At 39.4% G+C, this 13157-nt stretch overlaps 1 protein-coding gene across 9 annotated transcripts in view; it reads left to right on the forward strand.

The window, feature by feature from the left end:
• adgrb3 (adhesion G protein-coupled receptor B3) overlaps positions 1-13157 on the forward strand; it is a 117036-nt gene that overhangs the window by 81555 nt on the left and 22324 nt on the right. For all 9 annotated transcript variants that reach the window (XM_079560070.1, XM_079560068.1, XM_079560071.1 and 6 more), the window contains 2 exons: positions 2042-2144; positions 2614-2657. In XM_079560070.1, the coding sequence (XP_079416196.1) occupies positions 2042-2144; positions 2614-2657 (147 nt within the window). The remainder of the gene's footprint in view (positions 1-2041; positions 2145-2613; positions 2658-13157) is intronic.

Raw genomic sequence — 13157 nt, forward strand, 5'->3', positions numbered from 1 at the left:
AATCCTGAAATATCCCTTTAATATAGAAACTGCAGTTACGAGTATGACCAGAGATGGCGGTAGTGAGTATAAAATGACCAACTTGCATCCAGTCCCTTTAAGAAAAAGGTTGTGTTTTGTAACTTTGCATCAGTGTAGCAGTGTCATGGAAGTATTTATTGTGGTGCAGACCAATGAAGAGGATACATGCATACAGTGGGAGGAAAAAGTATGTGCCCCTTTAGAATTTCTTACCTTTCTTACCATTTCTGCCTAAATTGGTTATAAAATGTGGTCTGATCTTTATGAAAATCACAAGGATGAGTAAACGGTGTCTGCTTAAACTAATACCACCCAAGCAATTACATGTTGTCATATTTTTATTGGCCATAACATGTAAACATTCACAGGAGAAATTCCAAAGGGTTCACATACTTTTTCCTCCCACTGTAGATGTGCTCTAAACCTTTAAACCTCTAAACCTCTCAAGCCTTTGCAATGCACTGAACACAGGGAAACAAATAAAGAACTGTGTCTCCTGAGACCGCACAATATTCAATTCAATTCAACTTTATTACAGGTCCAAAGAGACCGGGGACACAATAAAACCAACAACAACAACAACATAACAATTACACAGTCACTTTAAAAAGGCAGTGCTTCCACATCCTCGACTGATAGCGAATGGCACTACAGGTGACATCAACCAGGGACGCAACTACTGCATTCACCGACTTATTCCATCGACAAATAAAACTGTGCTTTAGTGTCCGCAGTGTGGCATGCAGGGTGTTCATTCTAGCAGTGACAAAACAGTCGGACTGGTCCATCTCTGCCTCCTGAGAAGCACACGCAGAGTGTCATTATAGGCCACCTGCAACCTTTGCAAAGTTCCAGTGCGATTTGAATTGAGCGGCCAAGAGGAAAAAGGAACTTTGGGACCAAACATTCTAAAATATTTTAATATTTCTTCATGCCATGGATTTCTCTACTCTTAAATTTCTAATAGGACAGGAAACTGACTTGACGGATCTGGAAGGAAATACAGTGTGTCTGAGTGGTGCAGGGAGGACAGGGGCAGCTGCAGTCTCACTTCTGTGCTCCTTTGTGAACATGACAGCTTTCCTCCTGGTGGGAAGTGCTTCTGCCTGTAATAAAAAGAATATTCTGTCAACCATAGAGTAGCTGGAGAGGCATTAAAAAAAAAAAGAAAAACATGGCTCTATAATGCTCGTTATTAAAGAGTCTTACTTCTATTCCCAGGAGCTTTTGATCACACTGTTTTTATGTTTTCAGTATCGCCTCTGCCAAACATACAAAAACATATATGCTCGTCTGTACCTCTAATGGGCGGCTTTTACTTCTCTTTTCCTTCATGCTTGAGATTTTCCGAGGTTAGCTCTCAAAAGAAGCCGCGGCACAGAAGATAACCTCTGAAAGGTTTCAAAATATTCAATTAACTTGCACTTCAAATTTCAGATAAAACCGAAGGAGACGTGGCGCACTCCACATCCACAAAATATACGCTGAGAAATGTCAGTCTGGGGCAAAATTAAGTTTTAATACCAGCTTTCCATAAAGATCCAGCCAAACTCCCACTGATTCTAATCCTTATGTTAAGACGCTAATAAGCTTTAAGAACTGGGTGGTTGCAAGAACAGCGGCGATAATGCTTTGAACACAGAAAACTTTGACACATATCCTACACCACACACTCAACATGACGAATACAGGATATGAGAGGTGTTAGATGAATGAATCATAACATGAACCATAAAAGTCGCACTATTGAGCTTTACAAACAATACAACGCATTCGCCTAACTTGTCCTAATCCTGTCTGGAACCAAACTCTCTTACCTGCATCGATTAGCACGTTTGCTGTTGTGCACAAGTTATACTACAAAGATATCAAGGCTAGGTGTCCTAAAATACTGTAGTTTTAAAAGCCTGAATAAAGCGAGGCACTGAATATGTAAAATCATTGTCACTTTCAGTTGTTTTGTCAACCTGACTTGTTCAAAGTGATCGTTACACATTGATCTTGTCATTCTTTTGCGCAGGAACTACACTGTTGTAAACTCTAAAGTCATCGCTGTGACAGTACGCCCGGAGCCTAAAGCCACAGAGTCCCACATGGAGATTGAACTGGCTCACTTAGCAAACGTAAGTATCTTTCTGACAAATCTCTCTACATTTAAGTCAAAGACTAAAAAAAAAATCGCTTTTGTCTTGAGTAAAAAAGTATGCTGTGTTGACTGAGTGTTCCACAATGACCAGCAGCACAGATTGCCTCCCATTACTGCCTCACAATGGCTCCTAATTGGCTCAATAATTAATTTGTGAGCACTCAGTGTCAGGAGAACGCGCCGGAGTCTGATAATTACAAGAGCAGCCCCTTTCATGATGCAGGCCTTTTCTTTCTGCCCAAAGATAAAGTGCGTAGAAGCCTGCGTCTGGTGGCAACACAGGGCATTTGTCAGCTCTCAGTTTATGACCCATGTTACAATCTATGATTAACCCAAGGACAAACATGCTATTGATTTATAATGATTGCCTTGATGATGATGATGATGATGATGATCTCTTGTTGTCAAAATGCACCTGCTAATAGTAGTGTCCTTTTGTCTTGCAGGGAACCATGAATCCATACTGTGCGCTGTGGGACAGCAATATCATGTAAGAACCTGATTTTTTTGTACTCGTGCATGTACTTCACTGTTTTGTAAAAAATCGGATTTGTTTAATAAGAGTTGGTTGTGTGGAAAAGTCCGGAGGCTGATTCTGAGGAGCATTTGGGTTTGATAGGATTAGGAAGACGTAAGCTACAGCAAAGGAGCTGCTAAATGTTTTGTAGATAAAGTCCAAGAGGCTGGAGTGAGAGCGGCACACAGGGCTGATGAATATGAGCCTGGTTGGTCACCGAACTAAATCCTAGTTAGACAGTTCAGGTTCTGCTCTATTGAGGTTGGACATCCAAATCACAGTGCCACGGAGGGACATCCAAAATGGTATCTGAAGTGACCAGGTCTTTTGCTGCTGTGGTTCTGTTATTGTGAGACAGGAGCAAGAAGCTGCTTTAAAAGATTCTTCCAAGAAGTAACCGAGGACTGTCTCTGCACATAAACAAAATGAGCAGGTCGGCTGTCTCTTCTTTCACATTTGCCCACACAGCCTTTGTTTGTCCACCGTGAATTTACGTTGATTCAAAGAAGTACTGTACTAGACTGTTTGGTGACAAGAGAGTATTTTGGAAGAATGTTTCAAGAGCAAAGGGTTTTTCAGACTGTCATGAGAGATTGCATGATGTTGTAGAGGATGCAGGGTGTCATATTAGATTGCAGCCATTGGTTCCTAGAAATAACAGCCGTCTTGGAACAGCCACTTGGAACAGCCTTTGCAATAAAAAAAAAAAAAAGGTTTAGTATTGCAAATTTAAATAATTTCTAATCTGCAATGATTACTACAATTTACAGTATCATGTATTCAAGTCCAAGTAATTTTAAAATACTTTTTACACCTTTGTGCCAAAAAGACCACTATACTCGATGCTTGAAGCCTGATTTCCTCGGAGCGATTTAATGAGACAAGTTGCACTCCAGAGAAAGCATCTCCTCAACAATAAGGCGCCATGTTAAGTGCCCTTCATTTAGGGTTATTGTGCCCTGCATGTTAAGCATATGCCAGCACACTTATTTAAATCTTTGGAGAAGCCTGTGAGTCACCTGTGTGACACACAGAAAATCACTGTTATAATGATACGCTGAAGCCGGCGGCGCATATAAAGAGGAAATGTGTCAAGAACAAGAAGTGAAGTGAGTGACATGAACCTCGCAATCAGAAGCTACATTAAATGATTACGTTAAGGAGTAAGTCTTCGAGATGATTTTGCGATTTGATCAAAATCCGTATGTGAATGGTTGCAAATCACACGTTGCAAAAACTGAAGTTATTTTGGTAATATATTGTCATCTGTAAAACTTGGATAACAAGGAAGAATAGAGAAACATTATAGTTTCACTGTTAATATTTCTTGTCCTTAGTGTGAGTGCCCCTACTTTTCCCGCCCAGTTATTAGTCGATATTGATACTATTTTATTTATGTTGGTTTCTTGGTTCATTTCTGTCCAAAGGCTGTTGGTTCAATTCTCAACCTGATACAGAATCTGATCATCCTCCTCGTGTTTCTTTACAACGACCATGAATTGCCTATGAATACATGAATAAATTTTGCTTATGTCCATTATGTCAGATGGAGACTAGTTTAAGTGAAACCGATCCCTCTCTTTAATAACTAGGTTGGTAACAGATGTACGAGCACTTTTCTGGTGTGAAATATGTTCTTTGCTAAAAACAACCTGGCAACTGAAAACAAGTGTTTTATTTTGGCCAAATCATTTTTTTTTTTGTACCAAAATCTATTTTCCTCTACTGACAATCTTGCCTTTGTGAAGTTGCCTGCCTGGTTTTCATGTGGCTACGCATATCCACTGCCTGCTCCATGTTCTCAGTGACAGTTAAGGACAAAGTGTATGATTCATGTCATTTGTATCAAACCGTTTGATGAGTGGTATGGTATGCCCTGAAGATGGAGGTGATGGTCATTCTATGCCATTGAGATAATTGAATTGAGATGTAATGGTACACTCCATTTATAGGAATATTGTCTCCTTTTGCTACAACAGCAGCTGTGTGCAAATTACTGCAGCATGTATGTTATTTTTACTTGAGAATCGTGCATGTCCTCTATCATGGTATTTGAGGGCAACTATTTTTGAAGATACAACTGGGACAACTCTGCTCCCTTCTCCGCCCGTGACTTTCACAAACCAAACAAATTTGCACAATTTTTTAAAATTTTAATCTAACGGCCAGAAACTGACATGGCATGGTGAAATGATCATGTTTGTTTCCATTTTTCCATCTCTCAGGAGGACACAGAGGGGGAAACACACCATCTGTCATCAATGTTGGCTTAAATGAGAGAGCTCAATGTAACAATTAACAGAATGATAGTGTTTCAGACAAGAGTGAGGGTGCTCTGGGTTGTGACTCTGAATGGTAAAGTCCTCCAAATGGTGCCTGCAATGAGAAAATACACCAGGTTGGAACAAAATGTGACAGCATTGTTGCTTAATTTTTGCAGTTTGTGCTAATTATGCTCCAACTGTGACTTCACAAGCAATGACCACAACCTCAAAATAGAACTAAATACACATTTACTAATCAAGCAAAGATGTTGATCAAAGGCAAACCTAGTGGACTCAGAGGAGATGAAGATCTCTCGCGTTCTTATCCCCAAAATACCCGAAATAAATAGAAGAGACTAGAAAGCAGGGGAATATGGGTGAAAGGGAGTGACATGGAAACGAGAACATGGAGCATTGGGACTTATTTATAGAACTGAGAACAAAGCCTTTCTCGCTAAAAGGCGTACAAGAGGTGTGGTCCTGCTCCCGAACTAAAGAAAACACACCTATCGTCCTTTCTTATCCATTCAGGGTATTACATTTTAAACTTAAAGGGATATTTCAGGATTTTTGGCTTAGGGCCTCATTTCCTAGTTGTCCAGAGTGTCGTTGATTTCTGGATATATATATATAATTTTTTTTATTTTATTATTAATGCAGTCCTTATATTTGAAGAGTTTAGTGGTGCTAGGCTAGTAGTGGGTAGGGTAGTGGTAACTAGTAGCCTGCATCAAAAACCTCTTCAAAATCATGGGGTAGTCCTCCAAACGTTGCCATATCTGATTTGTAGAAAGCTCCTTTGTGAATTCCACATGCAGTAATGCTGGCCGCAGGTAAACAAACTACTGTAGATCCGGCAACCGAGCAGATCACTTCACCGCAGCGTAGCTTGCAACCAGGAAGCTGATGCTGCTCAAATATAAGTTCTTTTGAATGCAAAATGGTTATATTTCAAACACACATTTATATCGGTAGTCTGGTGTTATAAGTGATTTTCCTCAGGTGCACTGTGCTTGGGTCAGACTGTTTTTACTGCAGGCTACTAGTTACCATAGACATGCACTAGCCTAGCACTAGCCTAGCACTAGCGTAGCACCACTAAACTCTTCAAATATAAGGACTGCATGAATTACAATATATATACATCCAGAAATCAACAACACTCTGGATAACTAGGAAATGAGGCCCTATGTCAAAAATCCTGCAATATCCCTTTACTTTTATCACAGGGCTGCTTGAATCATCATGAACGTCCCACAGAATTATAGACTTTTCTTTCTAACAATCCTTTTCAAAATATAGTCCCTAAGCTCAAACTTGTTGCTGCTTTAACCCCTTTTGTTTTGCAACCGCCGGTTAAATTTTCTCTTTGCTGGATGACATTATTAAACGTTTCTTATTCTTATTGAGCAAAGAACAAAACAATCGCTATCAGGACCGCTGTGATCTTCCGTGATGCACACTTGTGGCTTTGCAGATCACGGCGCATTTTTTTCTATTCCAACTTTCACACTGTGTTCAGGTGCAGGTTTTGAATTGAGGGTGAGTACAATAGGGCTGCGAGGCAGAGTCAGATCCCACACCTGAGCCTGCACTGCTTAGCTCCCGCCGTGAGACTGGGAACCCGAGGCACAAATATCCCTGCGTGCTAACAGAAGGCGCGAACGGAAAGGAAGGATTTCTTCACATGTAAGCAACTCGAGCTAAAATAAGAACATGCACAGTCTCCAATCTCTAGCTTAATAATAGCCGTTTGTTACCAGACATGTTCTACTTTATGCAAAGATAATATTTGTTTAAGTGTCAATGCTTAATCTTAATTAAAGCTTAATCTTGCAGAGAGAGGATTCTGCATGGGTTAAAATGGAGGAGGAAACAGCATGACAAGATCTTTTCTCACCAGTGTTTAGCAGTTAATGTGATAAAAAAAAAAAACAGTTCGGGGAATACAACAAGTACTTACAGCAACAGAGGGCAGAAAATGGAGTAACAAACAGATGAAGCTATGCTATCACAGTTGCCAATGAGACACACTGTCTGGCATCCACTGACCAATACATCTGTCAATCATATTCTAATTTTCTCAATAGATTCAGGTCATTCTTATACAGTAGATGAGAGAGTTAATGTACAAAGACACCACAAAGACAAGGCCATCATTTCATTTCATTTTATTTATTCTTTTTTCAAGGTAATGCAACCTAAAATAAAGCAACAATCCAACAAAAAACAAACAAACAATACATTCCATGAAAAGAAGAACAGGAGTTGGATGAAGAAAAAAAATCTTATAAACTCCAACCCCATTCTTGAAGAAAAACTTACAAACTAGATGGCCTAACCGATGTAAAAAACAGCAACAACAAAAAAACAACAATTTCATATACACATACATACACATACACATATACACACATATACATACATTTACACACATATACACACATATACACACAATACACACATATACATACATATACACACGCAAAAAACAGATGTAATCAACTTTCGATTTTAACTTTTTATTTTTTTATTTTTATCATTATTATTACTATTATTATTAATGATTGTTTGCTAAAACAACAGTGATGCAATGGTGACAACAGTGGCAATGGAAACAACGACAAGGCCACCAGACCACACAACGCACACCCACACACGCACACAGGCAGGCATGCACGGGCACACACAGCACACACACAGCACACACACAAAAGGAAGAAGAGGATGTATGAATGTATATGTGATGAGCCCTATGCTGTGTATTGCATTAAAAAACAAGGTTTGAGTGGGCATCTGTCAAAAGATGTTCACCCTCTCACAGCTGCCCAGCACCTGCTTGTCCTACATTTGTGATTGACTGTGATATGCCCTAAAATAGGTGGTGTGTTTAAAAAAGAGACAGGAGTTAGCAGAAGTCCAGAGGTGCTACGCCCCGGACATTCCCCCACTCCTGCTTACCCTATACTGAGGAGGATGTGTATGTTCGTGATGAGCCCTATGCTGTATGATGTGTTAAAAAAGCGAGGTTTGTGTGGGCAGCTGTTGAGAGATGTATGACCTCCCACAGCTGCCCAGCACCTGCTTACCCTGCACTAAAGAATCTTTAATGATTTTATTATTATTGTTTTTTTTCCTCTTTATTACTTTTTTTTTTTTAAATATACTTTTGTTTCATATACTGTAAGCATACCCGTATGCACCCATACACACACACCCATACACATGCATAGGTACACGCCACACAACCAGACAGTCCCGCCACCGCCCCCATCACCACCGCCGCACCACTACATCACCACCGTCATCATCATCATTATTGTTGTAAATTTTAACGTTTTTCACATTCGTCTTTGTACAAGTTAAGTGTCCTCTGTTTATACTTATATTTAAATTGAAGAATATTTGAACAACATTTTAGATCATTTTCTAGAGAGTTCCATTGTATCACACCAGATACCGAAACACACATTTGTTTAAGGGTTTTTCCTGCGAAAGGTTGTTTAAAGTCATTATTTCTTCTGCTTGTCTCACTGTTTACTGTAAAAAGCGCTTGCAGTCCATGCGGTAACAGGCAGTGTTTTGCCTTGTGAACAACTAATAAAGTTTGTAAAGAAACCAAGTCCTTCAATTTGAGTAGTCCTGACCTCAGAAACAGTTCTGTAGTATGTTCCCTTGGAGCAACTCCATTAATTATTCTTATAGCCCTTTTTTGTAAAATAAATAAGGGCATTAAATTTGTAACATAACAATTTCCCCATACCTCCAAACCATACATTAAGTATGGCAAAATAAAGGAGCAATATAGGATTCTCATTGCCTTATAATTCAACATAAACTTTACTTTACTCAAAACTGCAATGTTTTTACAAATTTTATTTCTTACGTAAGCTATGTGTGACTTCCACTTAAATTTATCATCAATGAGGACTCCTAAAAACCTAAATTCTGACACTCTCTCAATACTTATTCCATTTAAAGTCAAAGTAACATTTTCAGGGCATTGTTGATTTGTGAACAACATAAATTTAGTTTTGCTTAAGTTTAAGGACAATTTGTTTTTATTAAACCATTTCTGAAGTTGAACCATTTCTTGTTCAATAGTTTTCATTAATGTTCTTAAGTTCTTCCCTGATACAAAAAAATTTGTATCATCCGCAAAAAGAACAAAACGTAAAATCTTTGATTCCTCACAGAGGTCATTAATATATAAAGTAAAGAGTTTAGGCCCCAGCACAGAGCCTTGAGGGACTCCACACTGTACTGTTTCTAACTTGGATTCATGGCCTATATGCTCTACATATTGTTGTCTATTTTCTAGGTAACTACTAATCCAGTTTAACACTACACCTCTAATACCATACGTCTGTAATTTAGATATCAATATACCGTGATCGATCGTGTCAAAGGCCTTTTTAAGGTCAATAAAAACTCCAACTGTGTGATTTTTATACCCCAATTCTGTTGTAATGTCCTCCGTGATTTTCATCAAAGCCATAGCTGTTGAGCGGGTGCTTCGAAACCCAAACTGATTGTCATGTATCAAGGAATGTTTCTCAAGGAAATTGTCAAATTTATTAACAAAAAGCTTCTCCAGAATTTTGGAAAATTGAGAAAGCAAAGATATAGGCCTGTAATTTGTAAGACTATGCCTATCACCAGATTTAAAATTGATTATACAACAGTGACAGAGCTGCCAGAACTCGAAAATGTATAGTTTTGTCAACAATTCCCCCCAAAATCTATACACTTCCTTCATATAAACAGACAAGAAGCACCTCTTGTGTTTGGGGACCTCTGCTCAACCCAACATTTTCATAATCACTCAGCAAGTCTGTGGCTCCAGCGCACCGGGGGTAAACAGGTCTGATGCAAATGCTGATATTGCCTTTTTCCAAATGTCAAAGTTTTTATCTTAAGTCCAAATATCACTGCTCTTGACGCGCCCAGAAGACTATGTTTACTCAATAAAACTGGCCCGATCCCTTTGGACTGAAATATAGATGTGTTCACCTTTTAAGCCAAAGCTTTTCACTGCGGGCAAAATTGAAAAAAAAAAGCACATTTTCAACTAAATTGTCTTGAAAGCTGCCCAACAGGTCCCAACGAGCGGTCTTTTTGACCACTAAAACTTGACCAAATACTGCACCGATAAGCTTCACATTTTATTAAGTTTTGAGTTGTACTAGGAATGTAATTGGAACACTGGAGTTCCTAAAAGAGTTGCATCTTATTAATGATTTACACATTGCCTATTCACCACAGCTTTCGTAGCTCCAGGTTTTGCAAACATCTGGAGATTCAGGCACCGAGCCAAATAGGCTGTAACTAACGCAACTAAATACTGCAAAGTTGAAAGATTTCTCATACGCAAGTCAGACAAAGTCCTTCTTTCATATTCTCTGCAGTGCTAAAATGGGGCAATCAATCCAACTGTAAAGACATAAGGAAAAGATAGACATTCAGATGGTAATGCTTGGATGCTCAGACGCAGCAAATTATTTCTCTTTTTTTTCCCAACAACACATTTTTTGTCTTTTTATTCTATTTGTTTGGCCTAAGCCCCTCCCTCCCCGCCAATGCTTTCTCTTTTGACACAAGTCTTCTTTGACATTGTTATGGTTCTTTCTGCAGACCGACACTGATCAGATTTAGGCTCAGAAAGCAGAGCCACGTGGGAAGACTTTCTGTTGTTCTCCTCTTTACAGGGTTTAAATAGGAAGTGTCTACCCACCAGATGGAGATTTGATAATGCTGTGAGCGCCGCCATACTTATTTTTAGCACTCTCTTTGGTGTAGGCCTCGTTTCAGGGGGCCTAAATGTATATACTTTTAAACACAGTCAAACTAAATCAAGTTGTTTTGTAAAGCCCAATATCACAGGGCTGCACCAAAAATCAAAACAGTTACACAAAAAACAAAACAATGTAATGTCTAGGCCAGGGGTCTCCAAGTCAATTAAGCTGGGGGGCAAAATATATCAAAAGTGTCTTCCCGGGGTCCATAAACAAATGCTCCAGTAAAATATGTTTTGATTGGGAAAATACTATTGAGGATTATTTTTTCAATAATGAATAATAATGAGCCTGACTATAACCTCAGTTTACACTTGCACTTAACAAGCCTGTGTCACGAGTCTCTGCGACACTGTAGTCATTATTCATTCACTCACTTGGTGGTGGTAAGCTACTATTGTAGCCACAGCCGCCCAGGGGCAGACTGTCTATTTACCACGTGGCTATAATGTGATCTCTTCTTATGTCAGTGCACTGTGCTGGACACATGTGGAATTCTTTCCTTTCTTTATTTAAGCTTTCCCCTAGTGGCTGGAGTGAGCATTCTGGTTATTTCTTTAAAAATGCTTAACTCCGCACAGGAACGGGCTAGAGGCTTAATTTGTGAATCTATACTCTACAAGTCAGGGACCAGATTGAATCACGGCCGGTTGAAGACCCCTGGTCTAGGCAAATGAAATGTGCAAATAAACAGTTAACAGCAAAAGATGCCCCGGAGAAATTGACTTTGACAGTTGTGTAGATTAGAAAAATAATTGTTATTTACAAGCTTCAAATTATTTATAAAATAAATTAAAGTTCAGATTTTGTCCTCCTTCTTGCGTAAACTGCAAAAAAACAGCAACTCCGTCCCTTAATATTTGAATGTGCTGAAATGCATTCAGGTACAGACGAAATGACAGCATGAGAAATTATTATTATGAATCACATTCATGTTCTTGGATGGAGGACGAAGCCAAAGAAAAACAACCGTAACTTGGGGAGGTCATGCAAACTACACCCAGAGATGAACCTCCAAACAGAATCTTATTTGTCATATTTGATGAATAAGCCTGCACTTGAATTTGTCTTTCCAATTTATGAGAATGAAAATCTCCAACTGCGGAAAGATGTCATTATTCAAGATGTCTTTTATGTTTTGGAGATACAAGTGTCTACAATTCCTCTGCAAATGTCCACACGGTGCATGTTGTAAAAAATGAATCAGAGAACTTTGAATATCACAGCGCACATATCCATTTCCGTGTGCCGGACATGTTGGGAGAGCACAGCAGCAAAAGTAGTAATCTCAGGTGGCAAATGGAGATTGTGAAGCCTGTTGCTCGGTTATCAGAGATGGTTTTTTTTCTCCTCGAACCGAGAATTACATAGAAAAAGGCCATGAGAGGCTGCACTACCCTTTGCACATTCATCCCAGAGGGGAAACTATTTGGAGGATGTGGAGTTTGTTCAGGGGCCGCAATTGAATGTGTTATCAGTCTTTTTTATTTATTCTTTAATAATATACTTATGTTCTGCATTTTGTGATTGTATAAATTCATAGGCACTTACCTTTGGCATGGAGCTTGTGGATTGTGCACGGTGCATGTGTGTCTCTCTGTGCTTATCTGTGAGTTGGCTTGGGCACCAGAACCATTAAGAGAGGGGTGATGGATGAATTGGTCAATTTATATTCTGAAAGGTTGGTGGTTCGAATCTCTGCACTCACTGTTGCAGACTGTTGTTGTGTCCTTGGGCAAGACACTTCACCCACCTTGCCTGTGTGAATGGTTCCAGCTGTCTAACCCCAGGCCAGCCGTGGCTACAGCAATAAAATAGTTACTCACCACCACCATTGAGTGTGACGGAACAATGATCACAGTGCATAGCGCTTTGAGAAGTCAAGCTTGTAAAGCACAATACAAGTTAAAGCCATTGTTGTTTTAGTGAGGGCCATCACAAAGAGCAACATTGAAATTGGCTTAACAAGCTTTCAGAGATGGATTGATTAAAAAAAAGTGAGTGTTTTGCTTCTCTTGTTTTCCCTTTAACCGAAGTTTGAACTGAATGGTTACAGATTACACTGTGATTGTTTGTGTTTTGTAAGAAAGATATAGAAGTTGAAAGGGACGATTGTGCATTGAAGACAGAAGATTATATTGTTGCATTACAGTAAGCTCTAAAGGGTGAATTTGCTGGGCTCACAGTCCCTTCCAGGAATCATAAATATTGCTGCCATATTGATCTCATGACAAAGCAGGATTGGCTCACGCAGCAGAGGCAGCTTGGCTCACAAATCAGACTTTCAGTACGCCCTGTATTCCCCTTAATCAGGTATGAGCCTGTGCAGGATAAGATATGCTGCTGTTAACGGGGACAGGATAAACAGGCGGTGTGTCAGGATGCTCCTGAACAACAGGTGTTTGGCTTAATCA

The sequence above is a fragment of the Gobius niger genome (genome assembly GCF_951799975.1).
Source record: "Gobius niger genome assembly, chromosome: 7".
Lineage (NCBI taxonomy): Eukaryota > Metazoa > Chordata > Actinopteri > Gobiiformes > Gobiidae > Gobius > Gobius niger.